General features: G+C 40.3%; 1 protein-coding gene across 2 annotated transcripts in view; it reads right to left on the bottom strand.

Moving 5' to 3' along the window:
* Positions 1–24,750, bottom strand: part of Cog5 (component of oligomeric golgi complex 5) — a 244,496-nt gene that overhangs the window by 56,306 nt on the left and 163,440 nt on the right. For both annotated transcript variants that reach the window (XM_075948492.1, XM_075948493.1), the window contains exon 12: positions 11,137–11,341. In XM_075948492.1, the coding sequence (XP_075804607.1) occupies positions 11,137–11,341 (205 nt within the window). The remainder of the gene's footprint in view (positions 1–11,136; positions 11,342–24,750) is intronic.

The raw sequence follows: 24,750 nt of genomic DNA on the forward strand, positions 1-24,750 counted from the left end.
CTTTGTCTGCGAGCGAACCAAGCAGCACGGAGTTTCATCAGGGCACCTAGTGAGACATCATTGTGGTGAGCGAGTGCTACGGCACCCGGGAACAGCCCGCCTACACTTCCTGATCAACCTACAGGGCTACACTGCCCGGTACCTCCTCTCTCTTCCTATCCCATCCAGCTTACATCCAGATCCCCCCACCCTCTGTTTCTCTCCCCCCTCCCTTCCCTGGTGGCAGAGAGCCTCCCTGCTCTGCCTGCTTGGGCGCTGGGTCCTAACCATAAGCGTAGGGTAAAGGGGAGCTCGGGGGTTTGTCCCCATAGCCCGCCTGCAGCAAGCAGGGTGGGCCCTTTGTCTGCGAGCGAACCAAGCAGCACGGAGTTTCATCAGGGCACCTAGTGAGACATCATTGTGGTGAGCGAGTGCTACGGCACCCGAGAACAGCCCGCCTACACTTCCTGATCAACCTACAGGGCTACACTGCCCGGTACCTCCTCTCTCTTCCTATCCCATCCAGCTTACATCCAGATCCCCCTACCCCCTGTCTCCCTCCATCCCTCCCTTCTTGGAGCAGAGTGCCTCCCTGTTCAGCCTGCCTGGGCGCTGGGACTGAACCCGAAGGTGAGTGCAAAGGGGAAGGTGGTAGCTCCTTTGTCTCCATAACCTGCCTGCAGCAAGCAGGGTGGGCCTTTGTTTGCAAGCTAACCAAGCAGCAAAGAGATCGGAACTGGACTCCAGGAGAAACATCACGGGGAAGTGACATCACTTGGAAGGTACATCAGTTGGCAAGAAGACCTGATCCTGTAAAAGAAGATCCATAGGAGAATATTGGAAGGAAGAGATGGGGAGACGCCAATGCAAGAATTCACTCAACAATCTGAAGAACAACACGAAACCACCAGAAGCCAGCGACCTCACAACAGGAGGACATGAACACCTTAATCATGAAGAAGGAGAAAAAACTGACTTCATGACAGTGATTGACACCCTTAAACAGCATATAAAAAACGCCCTTATAGAAATGGATGAGAAGTATAACAGAAAGTTCGAGGAATTGAGTAAATCAGTGAATGATACCCTAGGAAAGCAAGGAAAAACAATCAAGCAGATAATGGAAACAGTTCATGATTTGAAAAATGAAATGGAGGCAAAGAAGAAAACACAAACAGAGGGCCGGCTGGACATGGAAAATCTAGGTAAACGAATAGAGACTACAGAAACAAGCATAACCAGCAGAATACAAGAGATAGAAGAAAGAATCTCAGAGTCTGAGGATAACATAGAGAAAATAAACGCACTGATCAAAGAAAACAGCAAGTCCAACAAACTCTCATCACAAAACATTCAGGAAATATGGGACACAATAAAAAGACCAAACCTAAGAATAATTGGAGTAGAAGAAGGAGAAGAAGTGCAGCTCAACGGTCCAGAAAATATACTTAACAAAATTATAGAAGAAAACTTTCCCAACCTGAAGAAGGATGTACCTATGAAGGTTCAAGAGGCATACAGAACCCCAAATAGGCTGGATCAAAAAAAAACATCCCCTCGCCATATAATAATCAAAACACAAAATATACAGAATAAAGAAAGAATATTAAGAGCCGCAAAGGAAAAAGGCCAACTTACTTATAAAGGTAAACCTATCAGACTTACACCTGACTTCTCTATGGAAACCATGAAAGCCAGAAGGTCCTGGATAGATGTACTGCAAAAACTAAGAGACCATGGATGCAAGCCCAGACTACTATATCCAGCCAAGCTTTCGTTCACCATAAATGGAGAAAACAAAATTTTCCAGGATAAAAACAAATTTAAGCAATACGTAGCCACAAATCCAGCCTTACAGAAAATAATAGAAGGAAAATCACTAACCAAGGAGTCCAACAAAGACCTCAATAACTCAGACATCTAGAGACCCTTCACCAGCGCAACTCAAAGAAGGGAAACACACAAACCCTACTACTTAAAAAGTGACCGGAGTTAACAACCACTGGTCATTAATATCTCTTAATGTCAATGGACTCAACTCACCTATAAAAAGGCACAGGCTAAGAGACTGGATACGAAAACAGGATCCAACATTCTGCTGTCTACAAGAAACACACCTCAACCACAAAGACAGGCACCTACTCAGAGTAAAGGGCTGGGAAAAGGCTTATCAAGCAAATGGACCTAAGAAACAAGCAGGTGTGGCCATACTAATTTCTAACAAAGTTGACTTCAAACTTAAATCAATCAAAAGAGATGGAAAGGGACATTTTATACTCATAACAGGAAAAATTCATCAGGAAGAAATCTCAATCCTGAATATCTATGCCCCTAATATAAAAGCACCCACGTATGTAAAAGAAACATTGCTAAAATTCAAGGCAGCCATCAAACCGCACACACTAATAGTAGGAGACTTCAACACTCCTCTTTCACCAATGGACAGGTCAATCAGACAGAAACCTAACAGAGAAATTAGAGAATTAATGGAGGTAATGAAGCAAATGGACTTAACAGACATCTATAGAATATTCCACCCAAATAGGAAAGAATATACCTTTTTCTCTGCAGCTCATGGAACCTTCTCGAAAATTGACCACATACTTGGTAACAAAGCTAACTTACACAGCTACAAAAAAATATTACTAACCACCTGTGTCTTATCAGACCACCATGGATTAAAGTTAGAATTCAACAACAATGCTACCCCCAGAAAGCCTACAAACTCATGGAAACTGAACAGTCAACTACTGAACCATACCTGGATTAAGGAGGAAATAAAGAAAGAAATTAAAGTCTTCCTGGAATTCAATGAAAATAAAGAAACAACATACTCGAACTTATGGGACACTATGAAAGCAGTCCTGAGAGGAAAGTTCATAGCACTAAGTGCCCACTTAAAGAAAACAGAGAAAGCACATATTGGAGACTTAACAGCCCACCTGAAAGCTCTAGAAAAAAAAGAAGCAGACTCACCTAGGAGGAGTAGAAGACTGGAAATAATCAAACTGAGGGCTGAAATCAACAAAATAGAAACACAAAAAACAATCCAAAGAATCAATGAATCAAGAAGCTGGTTCCTGGAAAAAATCAACAAGATTGACAAACCCCTATCCAAACTAATCAAACGGCAGAGAGAAAATTTGCAAATTAATAAGATCAGAAATGAAAAGGGGGACATAACCACAAACACAGAGGAAATTCAGAGAGTCATTAGATCTTACTACAGAAGCTTGTACGCCACTAAACTGGAAAATGTAAAAGAAATGGACACTTTCTTAGATAAATACGATTTACCAAAATTAAATCAGGACCAGGTGAACAAGCTAAACAGACCAGTCAGTCGCGAAGAACTAGAAGCTGTTATCAAAAACCTCCCTACCAAAAAAAGCCCAGGGCCAGATGGTTTCAATGCGGAATTCTACCAGAACTTCCAAGAAGACCTAATACCTATACTCCTCAATGTATTCCACAATATAGAAACAGAAGGGTCATTACCAAATTCCTTTTATGAAGCTACAGTTACTCTGATACCAAAACCACACAAAGACTCAACCAGGAAAGAGAATTACAGGCCGATCTCACTCATGAATATGGACGCAAAAATCCTCAACAAAATACTGGCAAACCGAATCCAAGAACACATCCGAAAAATTATCCATTATGATCAAGTAGGCTTCATTCCTGAGATGCAGGGCTGGTTCAACATACGAAAATCTATCAATGTAATCCATCATATAAATAAACTGAAAGAAAAAAACCATATGATCATTTCATTAGATGCTGAAAAAGCATTTGACAAAATTCAACATCCATTTATGTTAAAAGTCTTGGAGAGATTAGGGATACAAGGGTCATACCTGAATATAATAAAAGCTATATACAGCAAGCCGACAGCTAACATCATATTAAATGGAGAGAAACTCAAAGCCATCCCGCTTAACTCAGGAACACGACAAGGCTGCCCACTTTCGCCATACCTCTTCAATATAGTGCTGGAAGTTCTAGCAATAGCAATAAGACAGCATAATGGGATCAAGGGGATTCGAATTGGAAATGAAGAAGTTAAACTTTCGTTATTCGCAGATGATATGATAGTGTACATAAGCGACCCCCAAAATTCCACCAAAGAACTTTTACAGCTGATAAACAGCTTTAGTAATGTGGCAGGATACAAGATCAACTCCAAAAAATCAGTCGCCCTCCTATACTCAAAGGATATGGAAGCAGAGAGGGAAATCAGAGAAGCTTCTCCATTCACGATAGCCACAAACAGCATAAAATATCTTGGGGTAAATCTAACCAAGGAAGTGAAAGATCTATTTGACAAGAACTTTAAGGCATTGAAGAAAGAAATTGATGAGGATACCAAAAAATGGATGGACATCCCTTGCTCTTGGATTGGGAGGATCAACATAGTAAAAATGGCAATTCTACCAAAGGCAATTTATAGATTCAATGCAATCCCCATCAAGATCCCATCAAAATTCTTCACAGATCTGGAGAGGACAATAATCAACTTTATATGGAAAAACAAAAAACCCAGGATAGCCAAAACAATCCTATACAATAAAGGATCTTCTGGAGGCATTACCATCCCTGACTTCAAACTCTATTACCGAGCTACAGTAATGAAAACAGGGTGGTACTGGCATAAAAACAGAGAAGTCGACCAATGGAATCGTATAGAAGACCCGGACTTTATCCCACAAACCTATGAACACCTCATTTTCGATAAAGGAGCTAAAAGTTTACATTGGAAGAAAGAAAGCATCTTCAACAAATGGTGCTGGCACAACTGGATGTCAACCTGTAGAAGAATGAAAATAGACCCATATCTATCACCGTGCACAAAACTCAAGTCCAAATGGATTAAAGACCTCAATATCAGCCCGAAAACACTGAATCTGATTGAAGAGAAAGTGGGCAATACCCTACAACAGATGGGCACAGGCGATCGCTTCTTAGGTATAACCCCAGAAGCACAGACATTAAGGGCAACATTGAATAAATGGGACCTACTAAAACTGAGAAGCTTCTGTAAAGCAAAGGACACTGTCACTAAGACACAAAGGCAACCTACTGACTGGGAGAAGATCTTCACCAACCCCGCAACAGACAAAGGTCTGATCTCCAAAATATATAGAGAACTCAAGAAACTAGACTTTAAAATGCTAATTAACCCAATTAAAAAATGGGGCGCTGAACTGAACAGAGAATTCTCAACAGAAGAAGTTCAAATGGCCAAAAGACACTTAAGGTCATCCTCAACCTCCTTAGCGATCAGGGAAATGCAAATCAAAACAACTTTGAGATATCATCTTACACCTGTAAGATTGGCTAAAGTCAAAAACACCAAGGATAGCCTTGCTGGAGAGGCTGTGGAGGAAGGGGTACCCTCATCCATTGCTGGTGGGAATGCAATCTTGTGCAACCACTGTGGAAGTCAGTGTTTCGGTTTCTCCGGAAATTCGGGATCAACCTACCCCTGGACCCAGCAATACCACTCTTGGGAATTTACCCAAGAGATGCTCTATCACATGTCAAAAGCATTTGTTCAACTATGTTCATAGCAGTATTATTTGTAATAGCCAGAACCTGGAAACAACCTAGATGCCCTTCAATGGAAGAATGGATGAAGAAAGTATGGAATATATACACACTAGAGTACTACGCTGCGGTAAAAAACAATGACTTCTCGAATTTTGCATGCAAATGGATGGAAATAGAAAACACTATCCTGAGTGAGGTATCCCAGGCCCAAAAAGACGAACATGGGATGTACTCACTCATAATTGGTTTCTAGCCATAAATAGGGTTCACGGAGTCTACAATAGGCGAATCTAAAGAAGCTAAGTAAGAAGGTGAACCCAAGGAAAAACATATAGTTATCCTCTTGGATAAGGGAAGTAGACAAAATTGCCGGGGGGAAAAGTGGGATCTTGGGGGTGGGGTGGGATGGGGGTTAGGGGAGATGGGGAGAGAAAAGGTAGAAGGGAAGGAGGGTGGACTTGGGGAAACAGGAGGATCGGGATAAAGGAAGGTTGGATAGGGGAGCACGGAACCACAATTCTGAGTTAAGGGACCCACTTTAGGGTGGGCAGGAGACTTGACCCTAGAGGGGCTCCCAGGTGCCCAAGCTGAGGTCCCCAGTTAGTTCCCTGGGCAGCTGAGGATAGGGAACCTGAAATGACCCTACCCTAGAGCAATACTGACGAATATATTGCATATCATCCTAGAACTTGCATCTGGCGATGGATGGAGATAGAGACAGAGACCCACACTGGAGCACTGGACTGAGCTCCCAAGGTCCCAATGAGGAGCAGAAGGAGTGAGAACATGAGCAAAGATGTCGGGACCACGAGGAGTGCACCCAACCCACTGAGACAGTGGAGATGATCTACTGGGAGCTCACCAAGGCCAGCTGGACTGTTACCAGAAAAAGCATGGGATAAAACTGGACTCTCGGAACATGGCGAACAATGAGGGCTGATGAGACGCCAAGGACAATGGCACGCGGTTTTGATCCTACTTAATGTGCTGGCTTTGTGGGAGCCTAGCCAGTCTGGATGTTCACCTTCCTAGATATGGATGGAGATATGGACCTAGGACGTACCACAGGGCAGGGAACCCTGACAGCTCTTTGGACTGGAAAGGGAGGGGGAGAGGAGTGGGGGGAAGGGGAGAGGGGTGGGAGGAGGGGGAGAAGAGTGGGAGGAGGGGGAGAAGAGTGGGAGGAGGGGGAGGGAAATGGGAGGCTGGTGGGAGGAGGTGGAAATTTGTTTTTTTTCTTTTCTTTATCCTCCTTTTATCAATAAAAAAATTAAAAAAAAAAAAAAAGAACATTGGCTGCTCTTCCAGAGGAGCTGGGTTCAACTCTCAGCACCCACACAGCAGCTCACAACTTCTTTAGCTCCGGTTTCAAGGGGTCCAATGCCCTTTTCTTGCCTGCATGGGTACTAGGCATGTAGATGGCACACAGAAATACATTTGATCAGAACATTCGGACACACATTTTTTTTAACTCAGTCATGAGCTCAGTATAGAATGGCGGTGAAAGTGAGCTATCAGGGAGAAAGCAAACGCCATTGACCATTCGACAACGCGCAGTATCAAGAGGCCTGAAGCCCACCCCACAGCTCCACCACTGTAGTCTCACTGACCAAAACCGACGACTATAACTTTCCTCAACTGGCAAGTTCTATTTTATTTTACTTACAATTTGTTTGTCTTCCACATGACAATCCTATTTATTATTTTAATCTAAGAAGTAGATTTAATTTATTTTAAAATAATAAAAGTTTTCAGAAAAATATAATGTACCTCTTTGTTTTCCACTAAAAAGAGCTTTATTAAAATAAATTTACATATTATGCATTTCATTTTCTTAACATCTAAGCTTAATAATTGTATATTTAAAATCCCTGCAATCATCAATCAGCACAATTAATCAATAGCTCAGTGATTAAGAGTATTGGTAGTTCTTGTAGAGGACCTGAGTTGATTTCCCAAGACCTACATGAAGGCTCCCAAACACCTATAATTACAGCTACATATGATTCCATAGCCACATGGTCTGCATACATAAATGCAGGTATTCATACACATAAAATAAATAAATTTAGAAAAATAGAAAAAGAAGCTGGCAAGGTGGCACACACTTTTAATCCCAGCACTTGGGAGGCAGAGAATCTGAATTTGAATCCATTCTGCTCTATAGCCAGAGCTCCAGGACAGGCAGGGCTACACAGAGAATCCCTGTCTCTAAGGTACCTCCCAAACCTTGTCTATCACCCACCTCAACCAACACACATACATACATACTTCACGCCCAGCTCTGTATGACCACTAAGATACATTTAATTTCCTTGGGTATCTTTATTCTATATCTTCATATGAATGGTGGGTATGCTTTACCATTGGTTTCTTTCATTTAGCATGATGCAGTTTTTCAAAGTTTACCCATGTTCTCAATTCTTCATTGACACATATTAGTGCTTCATTTCCTTTTATGAATAAACAATGTTCATTGATGGATAAAGCTTTTTATTTATGAATAAAACTCTTCATTTATCGATATTGCAATGAATATTTAGGTTACTTCCATTTTTTAGCTCATAGCATTTGCATATAAATTTTATGTATTTATTTATTTGGTTTTTCAAGGACTGAGTTTTTCTGTGTAACAGCCCTGGCTATCCTGGAACTAGCTCTTGTAAACCAGGCTGACCTCGAATTCACAGACAGCCACCTGCCTCTGCCTCCCGAGTGCCGGGATCGAAGGTGTGCACCACCACCACACAGCTATATACAAATTTTGGTGTGAACATGTCTTTTTTTTCTCCTGGTTACAGACCTAAGAATGAAAATAATGGTCATATAAAAATGGTTTGTTTAATAGTTTGAAGAAACGCCAAGCAACTACATTCTTTTCATCCTCCCCCTTCTCCTTATTTTTTAAAGAACTTATTTACTGAGTGCTCTTAAATTCTGATCCACCTCTCCAGCCCCAAACTACTTTTCAAAGTCCTATGTCATTTCAGATTTCCAAGAGCAGCATATAATGGCTCTTGTTTCTCGACATACTTGCTAATGTGTTCTGCTACCTCTCTCTGACTATTAGCAACCCAGTCGGCATGAAATAGAAGTCTTTGAGGTTTGGTTTATTTGCCTTTTCTTACTTGATGTTTAGTCTCTTTTTATGTATTTATAGGCCATCAATGTTTTGGGGAGATATGTCAATTTTAATCCTTTGTCTCTTTTTAATTGGATAATGTATTTTCATTATTGAATTGAAAATATTCTTTGTGTAGTCTAAACACAAGCCAGATTTCAGATATAATCACAAATATTTTCTACTGTTGGTGATCTTGAGGCAGTCATACATACGCATACACACACACATACATATTCTTTCTCTGCTTAGACTTTCAATATCATACCTAAGAATATTTTACCATATCTCAAATCATATTACATTCTCCTATAACAATACTTTTATACATGAAAAAATTTTAAGGATTTATGCTGTCTATGTTTTGTTTGCATGTATGTGTGTATGTATATATACACATATATGTATGTATGTATGCAATGCATGTACGCACATATTGTGTGTGTGTGTGTGTGTGTGTGTGTGTGTGTCTATGACTGGTACCCACAAACTTCAGAAGAAGGCATCAGGTCCTCTGAAACTGGAGTTACAAATGGTTATGAACCACCACCATGTGGGTACTGCAAACTGAACTTGGGTCCTTTGTGAGCAATAAACGTTCAGAACTGCTAAGCCATCTATTAACACTAATGCTGTACATTTAAGACTTTCATCCACTTTTAGTTCATTTTTGCATACAGTCAGAAAAAGGTCCAGCTTCATTTTTTGCATATGACTAAAGATTGTTATTTACCAACGACTACTCTTTCTGTATTAAATGGTCATTATACTTCTTTTTAAAATCAAATTAACAAACAAGGCGCCTCTTTCTTTTTCTCTCTTAGACAGGGCTTCTTTTTATAGCTTTGGTTGTCCTAGAATGTGCTCTTGCTCTGTAGACCACGTTGGCCTAGAACTCACAGAGATCCACCTGTCTCTGCCTACCAAGTGCTGGGATTAAAGGCGTGCACCACCACTGCCTGACAATGCATCTCTTTCTACACTTTGAATTCTAATATGCCTTTGTGTCAGAACCAAACTGTTATGATTAGAACATGAGATGTCCCTCACAGACTCATGCATTGGGAGCCTATCTGTCAGCAATGAGCTTTGGGAAGCTGCACAAACTTTTTTTGGGCTGATCTAATAAATGGATGAGATCCTTGATGGCTTCATCATCTGGATGGATTGCTGGGGGAAGGGTAGAAAGGTGATGGCAGTGTCCTGCAGAAGCAGATCAATGGGAGCAAGACCTAGAGAGCATATCTTGTCCCTGCCCCTTCTCTCCTGTTTGCTCCCTGGCCACTTTGAAGTGGATTGCTTCCCTCCACCATGCTTTCCTCCATGACGTATTATTATTATTATTATTATTATTATTATTATTATTATTATTTTGCCTTGTCTTGCCAGGATCCTAAAACCACTGAAGTCACCTAGCCATGGACAGGAACCTGGAAACAAGCCATTCGTGCTTTGGGTTGTTTCTCTCAGGTGCCATAATGATGAAAGCATAGACTATACAGACACCTTGACTAGCAAAAAAGTACAAAATCAGAATTCTATCTTCTGAAGATAAAGTATCATTCCCGCCGGTTTGTGCTACATCCAGTACTTTCCTACTACATATGCAAGGACTGAAAATAAAGCTAAGCCAGAAATACACTGATATTGAATATGGTATTTTATGTCACTTCTTTGCCAATGTCTTATTAAATTTCTGTAGCTTCGTCTCCTCTTGCACCACATTTTGGCTAGCCCGCCTTTTATCACAGAACAGCCATGGAGAAGACAACCTACTATTCAGCCTAACCTGGCGATGTACCTCATTAGTTAGTACCAGCAGACATAACTAGCCGTTCTAGGAAAGACACTGAAAGAGAAACAAGCAGCTAACATTACCCAGAACTTACCCATCGGCTTTTCTAACTAAGTGACAAGACTCCATTGCTACTTCAGTCAGTGTTGTGAAAATAAACAGGATTTTAGAATTGGAGAAAAGTTAATCACTTAATCTGGTACTCACACAGAAATGTGAAATCTTTATCAGTTTTTGTGGAAAGCTGGCAGGGTAGAATTCATAGACACAATATATTGGTTTCCAATGTAGTTCTTGAAGATGGTTACAAAATATGTGCTTTGTGGAAACTGAAGGGATTTTCTGGGATAGATCTAACCGTACTTAGTGTTTTCTAAAGCACTGTCTGAGGAACTACCCCAGCCTAAGATTTATTTCCCTGACAGTTTCAGAACACACCAGATCAACTCAAAGACAAAGACTGCATTTGCTTATCACCCAGTTTCTCACTACACAGCATAGTGTTAAACTTCAAAACCCATTTTGGCAGAAGATACAATGCTTAGTCTCAGTACAAGTTTTGCAAAACACACCAGTCACCCGATTGACTTAGCAACTTAATATATCCTCAAGTCCTAATTATAAGGAAATAGAAAACAAAATTAATAAAATGCCAATGACCCATTCAATCATATTAAATAAAACATACTCATAATCTGGCCTTTTCAGTATGAACATGTCTTGTCTATTGTCTTCCATGAGTGGGAGGTCAACATAGAGATCAGCAATTCCACTTGTACTGAAATTTCCTTGGGTATTTTGACTGTACTGCTGAAGACGCTTCCATAAGTCATTATAAAGACGTAATAATTTAGGGTATTCACCTTCAAATGCCTGTTTCAAAAACATAGAAGCTGCCAAGAAAAATATGTATTAGATAAATCATAAGACAATAAGAAGTAATAAAACAATACTTGCTTTGCACATGAATATGTAACAGACCAATACCAAAGAATAAGCTAAAGACATGTTCCAAGGACACCTTTAAAAATGATACCAATAATTTGTTGCACTTGGTACAAAGACTCTATACTCTAAAATGCTATCGATATTAAACACAGACAAAATTCGGGTCAGGATGTGGTGATGCATGCCTTTAATCACAGCACTTGGCAGGCAAATGCAGGTGGATCTCTGAGTTTGAAGCCAGCCTGGTCTGGAGAGCAAGTTCCAGGACAGCCAGGGTCATGAAGAGAAACACTGTCACAAAAAAAAAAAAAAAAACCAAACAGAAAAAAATGACAATTTTAATTGAATATATCCTTCTCTTGAAAATTGATAAAAATTAGAAAAATCGGATATACTCTTTTTAAAAATAATGTATTTATTTGTATTTATGTACATTGGTGTTTTGTCTGCATATATGTCTGTGTGAGGATGTCAGATGCCATGGAACTGGATTACAGACAGTTGTGAGCTGCAATGTGGGTGCTGGAAATTGAACCCAGGTCCTCTGGAGAGCAGTTGGTGCTCTTAACTGCTGAGTCATCTCTCCAGGCCTACTATTTTTGCCTTAAACAGTGTCTATCTAAGTCTGTTGGAATGTTTTGATACCAAAACCAAAGACATTAAAGGGAAACAAATAAAAAGAGCAACATTTCTTGGGGCTGGAGAAATGGCTCAGCAGTTAAGAGCACTGATGGTTCTTCCAGAGGAACCGGGTTCAATCCCCAGCACCCAAACGGCTGGCTTCTCACAGATGTCCATAACTCCAGTTCCAGGGATTCTGACACCTTCACACAGACATACATGCGGACAAAACACCAGTGAACACAAAATAAAAATAAATTTGAAAAAAAAAACAGTAATATTTCTCATGAACGTAGGTACAAACATTAAAACTAAAAATCTTCCAACTCTAATCCAGCAACATTTAAAGAGAATGCAGCATGACTGAGGAGAATTATTCCAGGAATTAATCACTAGTATTAACATATTAGAAACAGTCAGTGTTATTCATCATACTAACAAACTTCCAAGAAAAATCAGATAATCTTTTAATAGAAGAAAAATATTTGGAAAAATAAAAGCCCTAACATTTACTTCTGACAACAGTTCTAAGGAAGTGGAGTCTGAAACGGATGCCCACATCGGAAGAGGAGTCTAGAAACTTGCAGTGGAATCAGCAGTATCAGAGCAGTAGTGGAAAACAGGCTGGCAGATTAGATTGGAGAAGGAGGCACTATATCAGAGGCAGTGTAGGATTATCACAAAAGATTTAACTTTCTGGGGGAAACTTGCCTTTCCATGGGTCAGATATGATATAAAACCCCCAGTCATGATCACTGAAAGGAATCACAGAGAATCTAAAGCAAAGCATCTTTTCCTGACTAGGTACTGCTGTGATTATAACAAAGCAAGCCTGGAGTAGGAAAATGTATCCCAACATATCTGACAAAGCATTTATTGATGTGGGAGTGATTCCTTCTTAATAAAGAAACTGCCTAGACTCATTTGATAGGCCAACCCTTAGGTAGGCGAAGAAAACAGAACGGAATGCTGGGAGAAAGAAGCTGAATCAGTAAGTCGCCATGATTCTCCCACTCCAGGCAAATAAGGACTAGAAAATACTAAACATCTTCAGTAAATTGTCAAAAGTACATTAAACCTACAATGAACACAATTTTATTAATTGTTCAAATGTCTTTAAAAATAAACAAAATGAGTGACTATATAAAATGTTGAAAAGATAAAAATAAAACTCTCAAACACATTGTTACAAAGAAAAAAAAAAGCCCAGACTACTATACCTAGCAAAGGTTTCATTCACCATCGAAGGAGAAAACAAGACATTCCATGACAAAAACAAATTTAAACAATACATATCCACAAACCCAGCCTTACAGAAGAAAAACCTCAACCCAAGGAAGCTAACTACACCCACAAACCCCCCCCCCACCAGCATAACCCAAAGAAGGGAAACACACACCACACTACTGCCGAAAAATAACAGGAGTTAACAACCACTGATCAATAATTGCTTACTATCAATGAACTCAATTCGCCTATAAAAAGATATAGGCTAAGAGAATGGATATGAAAACAGGATCCAGCCTTCTGCTGTTTACAAGAAACACACCTCAACCTCAAAGACAGACACTACCTCAGAGTAAAGGGTTGGGAATAGGTTTTGCAATCAAATGAACCTAAAAAACAAATGGGTGTAGCTATCCTAATATCTAACAAAATTGATTTCAAACTAAAATCAGTCAGAAGAGATGGAAAAGGACACTTTATACTCATAACAGGAACAATTCATCAAGATGAAGTCTCAGTCCTGAACATCTATGCCCCAAATACAAGAGCACCAACATATGTAAAAGAAACATTACTAGAACTCAAATCACACATCAAACACCACACACTAATAGTAGGAGACTTCAACACTCCTCTCTCGCAAATGGAGAGGTCAACCAGACAGAAACTTAACAGAGAAAGAAGAGAACTAACAGATGTAATGAATCAAATGGATTTAACAGACATATATAGAACATTTCACCCAAACAGGAAAGTATATACCTTCTTTTCAGCACCTCATGGAACCTTCTCAAAAATTTATCACATACTTGGTAACAAAGCAAACATCCACAGATTAAAAAAAAATTGGACTCCTTGCCTACTGATGTACCTTCCCAGTGATGGCTCTCCCCAGTGATGGCTCTCCTGGTGCCGAGATCTGATCTCCGTGCCCAATGATGGCTCTCCCCAATGCTGGCTCTCCTGGCACCCAGATCAGGTCTCCGTGCTGGTTGGGTAGCTCTTAAACAAAGCGTCTACCTTGCTTGGTGCAGGCAGGCTATAGAAACAAAGGAACTCCCACCCCTTGGTTGCCCTGAGGATTCGGACCCAGTGCCCAGACAGGCTGGGCTGGGTGATGTTATGTGCCGAAAGAGGTCAGGGGGGCCGAAGTGGGGAGGGTTCTGGATGCAAGCTGGGTGGGATAGGAAGAAAGAGGCAGTATGCAGGGAGTAGAGGCCCTGCAGAGAGCCCAAGAATGATTTCTCGAATTTTGCAAGCAAATGAATGGAAATAGAAAACACTATACTGAGTGAGGTAACCCAGACCCAAAAAGATGAACATGGGATGTACTCACTCATAATTGGTTTCTAGCCATAAATAAGGGTCACGGAGTCTACAATTGGTGAACCTAAAGAAGCTAAGTAAGAAGGTGAACCCAAGGAAAAACATATAGTTATCCTCTTGGCTATGGGAAGTAGACAAAATTGCTGGGGAGAAAATTGGGATCTTGGGGGTGGGGTGGGATGGGGTAAGGGAGATGGGGAGAGAAAAGGGAGAAGGGGAAGATGGGGGGAACTTGGGGAAAAAGGATGATTGGGATAAAGGAAGGTTGAATAGGGGAGCACAGAAGCACAATTCTTAGTTAAGGGAGCCACCTTAGGGTTAGCAAGAGACTTGAACCTAGAGGGGCTCCCAGGAGCCCAAGGCGATGTCCCCAGTTAGTGCCTTGGGAAGCTGAGGATAGGGAACCTGAAATGACCCTATCCTATAGCAATACTGACGAATATCTTGCATATCACCATAGAACCTTCATCTGGTGATGGATGGAGATAGAGACAGAGACCCACACTGGAGCACTGGACTGAGCTCCCAAGGTCCCAATGAGGAGCAGAAGGAGGGAGAAGATGAGCAAAGAAGTCGGGACCACGAGGGGTGCACCCACCCACTGAGACAGTGGGGCTGATCTATTGGGAGCTTACCAAGGCCAGCTGGACTGTGACTGAAAAAGCATGGGATAAAACCGGACTTTCTGAACATGGCGAACAATGAGGGCTGATGAGAAGCCAAGGACAATGGCATGGGGTTTTGATCCTACTTAATGTGCTGGCTTTGTGGGAGCCTAGCCAGTTTGGATGTTCACCTTCCTAGATATGGACGGAGGGGGGAGGACCTTGGACTTTCCACAGGGCAGGGAACCCTGACTGCTCTTTGGACTGGAGAGGGAGGGGGAGAAGAGTAGAGGGAGGGGGAGGAGGGGGAGGAGGGGGAGAAGAGTGGGAGGAGGGGGAGGGAAATGGGAGGCTGGGAGGAGGTGGAAACTTGTTTTTTTTCCTTTTCTCAATAAAAAAAAAAAGAAAAAAATTGGAATAACCACTTGTGTCTTATCGGATCACCAGGGATTAAAATTAGAATTTAACAACAATACTAATCTGAGAAAGCTTACAAACTCATGGAAATTGAACAGTCAACTACTGAACCACCTCTGGTTCAAGGAAGAAATACAGAAAAAAATTAAAGTCCTCCTTGAATTAAATGAAAATGAATGCACAACACATCCAAACCTATAGGACACTATGAAAGTAGTGCTAAGAGGAAAGTTCATAGCACTAAGTGCCCATATAAAGAAACTGGAGAAAGTCACATTTCTGACTTAACAGCCCACCTGAAAGCTCCAGAACAAAAAGAAGCAGACTCACCGAGGAGGAGTAGAAGACAGGAAATAATCAAACTGAGGGCTGAAATCAACAAAATAGAAACGAAGAAAACAATACAAAGAGTCAATGAAACAAAGAGCTGGTTCTTTGAGAAAATCAAGAAGATTGACAAACCCTTATCCAAACTAATCAAAGGGGAGAGAGAAAACATCCAAAGTAACAAAGTCAGAAATGAAAAGGGGACATAACAACAGACCTTGAGGAAATTCAGAGAATCATTAGGTTATACTACAAAAACCTGTACTTCACAAAATTGGAAAATGTAGAAGAAATGGACTATTTTTAGATAGATACCATATACCAGAATTAAATCAAGACCAGGTGAGCAATTTAAATAGACCTATAAACTGCAAGGAGATAGAAGCTGTCATCACCCCCCCCCAAAAAAAAGCCCAGGGACGGATGGTTTTAGTGTAGAATTCTACCAGAACTTCCAAGAAGAGTTAATACCTATACTTCTCAAAGTGTTCCACATACTAGAAACAGAAGAGACATTTCCAACACTTTTTATGAGGCTATAGTTATCCTGATACCAAAATCATACAAAGACTCAACCAAGAAAGAGAATTACAGACCAATCTCACTAATGAACATCAATGTAGAAATTCTCAATAAAATGCTGGCAAACTGAAACGAAGAACACATAAAAAAAATCATTCATCATGATCAAGTAGGCTTTATCCCAGAGATGAAGGGATGGTTCAACATATGAAAATCTATCAATGTAATCCATCATATAAATAAACTGAAAGGAAAAAAACTATATGATCATATGACAGTACATATAAGTGACTCCAAAAACTCTACCAAAGTACTCCTACAACTGATAAAAACCTTCAGTGATGTGGCAGGTTACAAGATCAACTCAAAAAAATTAGTAGCCCTCCTGTACACAAATGGTTAAGAAGCTGAAAGAGAAATCAGAGAAACATCACCTTTCACAATAGCCACAAATAACAAATATCTTGGGGTAACACTAACCAAGAACGTGAAAGACCTATTTGACAAGAACTTTACGTCTTGGAAGATAGAAATTGAAGATACCAGAAAATGGAAAGATCTCCCATGCTCTTGGATAGGAAGGATCAACATAGTAAAAATGGCAATCTTACCAAAAGCAATCTATGGATTCAATGCAATCCCCATCAAAATCCCAACACAATTCTTTACAGATCTTGAAAGAACAATAATCAACTTCATATGGAAAAATAAAAAACCCAGGATAGCCAAAACAATCCTGTACAATAAAGGAACTGCCGGAGGCATTATCATCCCTGACATCGAGCTCTATTATAGAGCTACAGTAATGAGAACAGCTTGGTATTGGCATAAAAACAGAGACATTGATAAATGGAAGACCTGATACTAATCCATACACCTATGAACACCTATAAACCTGATTTTTGTCAAAGAAACTAAAATTAAACAATGCAAAAAAGAAAGCATCTTCAACAAATGGTGCTGGCATAACTGGATATCAACATGTAGAAGAATGAAAATAGATCCATATCTATCAGCATGCACAAAACTCAAGTCCAAATGGATTAAAGACCTCAATATAAAACCAACCACACTGAACCTAAAAGAAGAGAAAGTGGGAAGTAGTCTTCAATGCATGGGCACAGGAGACCACTTCCTAAATATAATCCCACTAGCAGAGACACTAAGAGCACTAAGAGCAACAATAAATAAATGGGATCCCCTGAAGCTGTAAAGCAAAGGACACAGTCAGTAAGACAAAAATGCAGCCTAAAGAATGAGGAAGATTTTTACCAACCCCACATCACACAAAGGACTGATCTCCAAGATATATAAAGAACTCAAGAAATTAGACAGTAAAATTCTAAATAACTCAATTTAAAAAAAAATGTGATATTGAACTAAACAGAGAATGCTCAACAGAAGAATTTCAAATGGCCAAAAGATACTTAAGGAAATGTTCAACTTCCTTAGCTATCAGGGAAATGCAAATCAAAACAACCCTGAGATACCACCTTACACCTGTCAGAATGGCTAAGATCAAAACCACCAATGATAGCTTATGTTGGAAAGAATGTATAGTAAGGGGAACACTCATCCATTGCTGGTGGAAATGCAATCTTGTACAACCACTTTGGAAATCAGTGTGGCGGTTTCTTAGAAAATTGGGAATCAACCTATAACAGGATTTAGCAATACCACTCTTGGGAATATAACCAAAAGATGCTCAATCATACTACAAAAGCATTTGTTCAACTATGTTCATAGCAGAACTATTTGTAATAGCCAGAACCTGGAAACAACCTAGATGCCCCTCAACTGAAGAATGGATAAAGAAAGTGTGGCACATCTACACATTAGAGTACTACTCAGTGGTAAAAAATAATGACACCTTGAATTTTGCATGTAAATCTTTGGAATTAGAAAACACTATCCTGAGTGAGGTAACCCAGACCCAAAATGAATATGGCATGTACTCACTCATAAGTGGATACTTGGCATAAACAAAGGGCATCAAGCCTATAGTTCAGGATCCTAGAGAAGCTGAGTAATAAGGTGAACCCAAAGAAAAACATATATAGACCCATCTGGGGGTTGGAGACAGACAGGGTGGCCTGACAAGATTGGGAGCATGGGAGCTGGTGGGGGTGGGGTAAAAGGAGGGAGAGAGAGGGAAGAGGAGGGGAGAAGGGAAGGTTGAGGAGAACTTGAGGGAATGGGATGGCCAAGATGGAGGGCGGACAGATACGAGAGCCAGGAGAGACATATCCTGACTTTGGGAGCAGAGAGTTCTACATCTGGAATGGCAGGCAGCATGAAGAGACTGTGAGCCACCTAGTGTGAGCTTCTGAGATGTCTAAGTCCATTCCCCTAGTGGCATACTTTCTCCAATGAAGCCACACCTACTCCAACAAGCCCACACCTTCTCTAATAGTGCTATCACTATGAACCTATGGAAGCTTTTATTCAAACCACCATACAAGACTTGAGGCTGTGCCTGGATTTCACCCTCCAGCACCACACACACACACACACACACACACACACACACACACACCATAACATTATCTTTAAAAAAAAAAAACCTATGGTAAAATGCTTTAATTCCAATAATGAAAAGGCTAAAAAGTACTTTAAATGAAAATGAGGTTACTCTTGCTGTGTGTGTGTGTGTGTGTGTGTGTGAGAGAGAGAGAGAGAGAGAGAGAGAGAGAGAGAGAGAGAGAGAGAGAGAGAGACCTTAACTTTTAAGAACTATAGTGTTTACATAAGTCAAATATGTATATGGAACATCAAAAGTAGAAGTGAAGTGAAAGTGTCTAGGGGAATAAAGGAAGACTAATAAAAGGCAGCTGAGAGTGGACGAAAAACGTAGGAGGATAGGGAGAATGTTATCAAGTTATATATATAGCCGGGCGGTGGTGGCACACGCCTTTAATCCCAGCACTTGGGAGGCAGAGGCAGGCGGATCTCTGTGAGTTCGAGACCAGCCTGGTCTACAAGGGCTAGTTTCAGGACAGGCTCCAAAACCACAGAGAAACCCTGTCTCAAATAACCAAAAAAAAAAAAAGATATATATCAAGATATATTGTATACTTATATAAATGTCTAGATGCAACATAGGACCACGTACAATGAGCACATACCAAGAAAAAACAAAACAAAAGAAAATGTGAAAATGCATCACTTAGCTTCACTGCCATCCTAATGTTTGTGCTTCTGTTAAGATAAGGTAGAGTGTGGTCTAGACGGTCCTTAGACTCCTCATCATCTTACTGACTCCTCCCAACTACTCTAATATTAAAAAAAGACAAAACAAACTGAACAAAGTACTTATAATTATATACTTTATTTGTGCTAATTACTGTAAGATTTGATTTTGTTTTTTAAAGTCAGGGTCTCTCTCGCTATGTGACCCTGGCTGACCTCACAGAAACCCACCTGTATCTGCCTCCAGAGGGCTGGGATTAAAGGTGTACATCATTAACCTGGCCATCGTGATGATTAAGAGTCAAATCTTGGAAGACCAGTCTATGCTGTTAACCATTTCTCTAACCACCATTCCCTCATCCATTTTTTAAATACTAAGTTCTCTGGAAAGGGCACAGCATCTTCCCCCATGCCTCCCTCCCTGTCTGACAGTATTTAATGAATCTCTGCTGTGGGCGACTGAGGACGCCACCTCCAAGAAGAGCACTCCTTGTCTTATGAGGCTTACATTCAGGTGGTGGGAGTCAGACTTGGCAGGTAAATTATTAATATGGACTATGGAGGAAAATAAAGCATATTTATTTATGGCATATTCTGATGAAGTCTAAAATGAGAAAAAGAAATTCTGTTTCTATTTCAAATGGTTCACAATGATAGTGTTCATTTCTTTCTGTAGAAATTTAAAAATATAATTCATAACCCAACAGGTTGCTGAATCAATATTATTAATCTGAAATCTGGAAACCACAAGAGAAAAGAATAGAAAAAAGGTTTAGGAACTATATTTTAGAAACATTCGTGACCCACAGAAAATTACTAGGACTTGATATATAAATTAATTTTATCTTCATCGTTATAGGGTTAGACTTTAACTTTTTGAATAAAGTAATTTAAATTTATTGTCTGTCAAATCCATGAATTATACTTTCTAGTAGAATATTTTTGTTAGCATGAACATGCATAATCAGAAAGAACATGTTCCTAACTAGGAAAACTTCCCCTTAGATACCTTCTGCCAAAATATTACTTAGACAATCTGTTACATTATCTGTAATCTTCAGCTCTGCAGATGGCTACATCCCTTAACATTGCCTGCCTGGAATCTGAAGCAGCACCGTGACACACCACAGGGACTGTGCATGCTATAAAAATGAAAGATGGTTCATAATCAACTTACTTCGGAGTTCTCCCCATGGAAGTTATTAAAGTAATAATGATATCGAAGATATGAACTATAAAATGTGAAATATTAACAAGAATCTCTAACATGATTATATTTCCTCTCAGTAGCTTCTTTGACTCACAAACAGATGGACTTAAGAGGTAAGCACTGAAAAACACACACTGAACTTGGCAATTAGGAAGTAGGTCACTGGTAACTTTAATGAGAACAATTTCAACAGAGTGGTGGAAAATAGTCAGACCTGTTAGTTTCCCCTGGTTGAGAAATCAACAGAATGGACATGAAGACAAAAAAGAAATCACTCTCATGAGAAACATAGACAAGATGATAAAAGGAGAACAAACACTAACTAAAGAGCACTCTTATTTCAGCTTTGATTAGACTGGAAAATGTGGGTTTCCAACGCAGAAGGGAAAGTACCAACATGTTGATAAGTGTTTTCTCAAAACCAAATTGAGCAAGAGTAAATGCACAACTAGAAGGAAACTCTATGTAGCTGAAGGTCAAGGAGAAGAACCAGGGCTCCGCTTTGAAAGAAAAGTATCAGAATCTCAGTTTCTTCATGAGACACTGCCTTGCCTCCAGAGGTCTGATTACTCAGAGTGAGCAAAATGAGGAAAAGTAGGATAGATGGCAAGTCCCAAGATCTATAATGGTTAGAGAAAGTAAGACAGGCAAAGATGAGAAGCGCTCTCTCTCTCTCTCTCTCTCTCTCTCTCTCTCTCTCTCTCTCTCTCTCTCTCTCTCTGTGTGTGTGTGTGTGTGTGTGTGTCTGTCTGTCTGTCTGTCTGTCTGTCTGTCCTCTCTCTCTTACACACACACACACACACCAACAGTATCATTATCATTGCTTTTGAATATAGCATGAGGGCCTGCTGGTTGGGGTTTCTGTCCTGCCCAGACCACCGAAGAAGCAGGATGTGACCTGCCCCGCTGAAAAAGGTACTGAGCCATGTGGCTAACATAGATAAGAATAATGGGTTAATATAAGTTATAGAACTAATACGAAGCCTGAACTAATGGGTCAATCAGTTTATATCTAATGCAGACTCTGTGTGTGATTTTCTTGGGGGCTTACCAGCTGTAGGAACTGGGCAGGACAGAAACCCCAACAAGCAACCCCTCATGTTACATCTGAAACTAAATTAGGAGTCCCATGAGATGGTTCAACAGGAAAAGGAACTTGTTGCCAAACTTGGAGATCTATGCTTGGTACCCAAGACATGGCAAGAGAGAACGAGCCACGACACTCACACAAGGCATACTTTGAACTTCACATAAAGTACATTGGTGTGTATGTACACACACACACACACACAGGCATGCACAAATAAATAAATGTAATAAAAGTTAACAAGTAATACAGTCATGGTGGTAATAAAACTAGATTAGGGACTTATGTTTCTGATTGATCAAGATGATACAAAAGGGCAAGACTGATCCTCCTATATGAAGTACAGAAATGGTGCAATCTATGAAACAATGGTTTCCAAGACATTTCACATCACAGAACAAATGATATGATCTCTGAGAGACAAGAAACATAGGTTACCTGAATATTTACTTTTGGAAGGAATTTCCAGCCATAGCACAGGGAAGGGGCAACAGACCAGCATATCAGATCATGGAAGGATGTACCAGAGAGGGGAGAGGTACTCAAGAGACCAACGAAGGGTTCGCCCAGAGAATGAGGCAAAACTCTTATCAGCATTTGTATTATGAAACCCCTAGCAGGATAAACAGCCACCCAAACATTAGAGGGAAAATATCTGTTCACCATGTAGACTGAGAATAAATAATTCCTGTTCCAGGAAGCCTGGCTAGGACCTCCATAGTAAACTTTTAGTATGTGGAAAGGTGCTAGCAGTTCTGCCTCAGTAGCAGGAAATAGCAAGTCCTAGATTAATCACTGTTCCAATTTTGCTAAAACAAACAAACAAAAAAACCTTAAAACAAGACCCCAAAGATTCAATCTGTATCTGAGTAGTTGCAACAGATGGCAAGAGTATTTAAAGGCAGCAAAGGCAACCAGCACCAAGCAAGGTGGGACTCAGTGTCTGATACACAAGAGAAATATGCTTGTACCAAAAAGTAGGAAAATATAATCTACAAAGAGAAGGCAGTCTAGCCAAATAACTGGGAGTAAGAGTAACTTATCAGTTCCAAACAGGGTACTGCTAGTCAGCCCTGCTGCCTAGAGCACCAACTCCTTGTGTGGGGAGGGTGAGCTGAGGTGAATTTACCTTATGGAACTGTTGTTATACAATTTCCATGAGAAAAATGTGCTGAGCCAGTCAGTAATCAACAACATTCTAAAAATGTATGAGTTTAAGACTTTTCCAAAAAAGAAATATATTGTGTTTAAAAAGTTTAAGATTTTCCTGTATGCTAAAGGCTCTGGAGGAGTAGATATCATTCTGAAAAAATTATTAACAGATAAATTATGGCCAGGATGATGATGCAATGAGTAAAGGGGCTTGCCCTATGAGACTGATGTCTTTTTTTTTTAAAAGATTTATTTATTAAGTATACAACATTCTGCCTCCATGTATGCCCACATATCAGAAGAGGGTGCCAGATCTCATTACAGATGGCTGTGAGCCACCATATGGTTGCTGGGAATTGAACTCAGGACCTCCGGAAGAGCAGTCAGTGCTCTTAACCACTGAGCCATCTCTCCAGCCCCGAGACTGATGTCTTGAGTTTAATTCTAGGAACCCACATAGAAGATGGAGAAAATCAACTTCCAAAAGTTGTTCTTGGAGTTCCAGATGTGTGTCATGGAATGCTTATATCAGAACGTTTATGCATATAAAATAAAATAAAAAGTTAAAAACACAAAAGACTGACGAAAGGAAAAGAACCTGTCTACTACAACCCTGTATTTTAAATAACTTGTAAAAAGGTAATAGAGTACATTTTTGATATTTGACAATGATAGCGGTCAAGATAAAAACTCAGACAGTATTCATTTTCTCTTCCTAGAATGATGATCTTGACAAGGAGCCTCAGAGATGATAAACTCTTACACATCTCTCTCTTCTTTAATCAATTACTTTATTAGTTTTACATCCTAGCCACAGTCCCCCCTACCACCCCCTCATTTCACTCCCCCTCCATTTCTGTTCAGGAAAGGGCAGGTCTTCCGTGAGTATCAACAAAGCATGGTATATCAAGTTGCAGTCCATGCAATAAGACTGAGCAAGGTGAGCCACTATGAGAGAGGTAGGGCTCCAAAAGCCAGTAAAAACGTCAGAGACAGCACCTGTTCCCATGTTAGGAGTCCCACAAGAGGACCAAGCTATACAACTGTCACATATATGGAAAGTGTGTGGGTCAATCCCATGCAGGCTTCCTGCTGTCGGTTCAGCGTTCATGAGCCCCTGACTCCAGCTTAGCTGACTCTGTGAGTTTTCTTGCGGTGTCCTGCACCCCTGTGTCACCCTCTCCTGCAGGATTCCCGAGCTCTGCCTAATATTTGATGCATCTGTTTCTATCAGTTGGTTCACATATTACACTCTTCCTAGCTACTCTGCCATAGTTCAAAGTCATCCTGAGTTCTATATTGAGGTCCTGTCTCAAAGAAATAAAAACAACAAGAAAAGTTATGTGAATCCTAATTTTTTTTCTTTAAGTTTATTTCGTTATTATTGTATGTATACCGTCATGGCTGGGGAGTGCATTCCACAGTGTGCATGTGGGTATCAGAGGAGAACTCTGAGGAGACAGTTCTGGCTACCTACTTTAAAAAAAAAAAAGCAATGCACTTTATTTAGCTCATCACTGCACACAAAATCATGCAAGATTTCTCTACCTTTCTATGAATCCTGTAATAAAGCTTAGATCACCAAACTAGAGTGGCAAGTGCCTTTACCTGCTGAGCCGTCTGATAGGCCTCAGTGAATCAGATTCTAAGGGTCAACTTGTGATGCACAAT

The sequence above is a fragment of the Microtus pennsylvanicus genome, chromosome 14 (genome assembly GCF_037038515.1).
Source record: "Microtus pennsylvanicus isolate mMicPen1 chromosome 14, mMicPen1.hap1, whole genome shotgun sequence".
NCBI classification, from domain to species: domain Eukaryota; kingdom Metazoa; phylum Chordata; class Mammalia; order Rodentia; family Cricetidae; genus Microtus; species Microtus pennsylvanicus.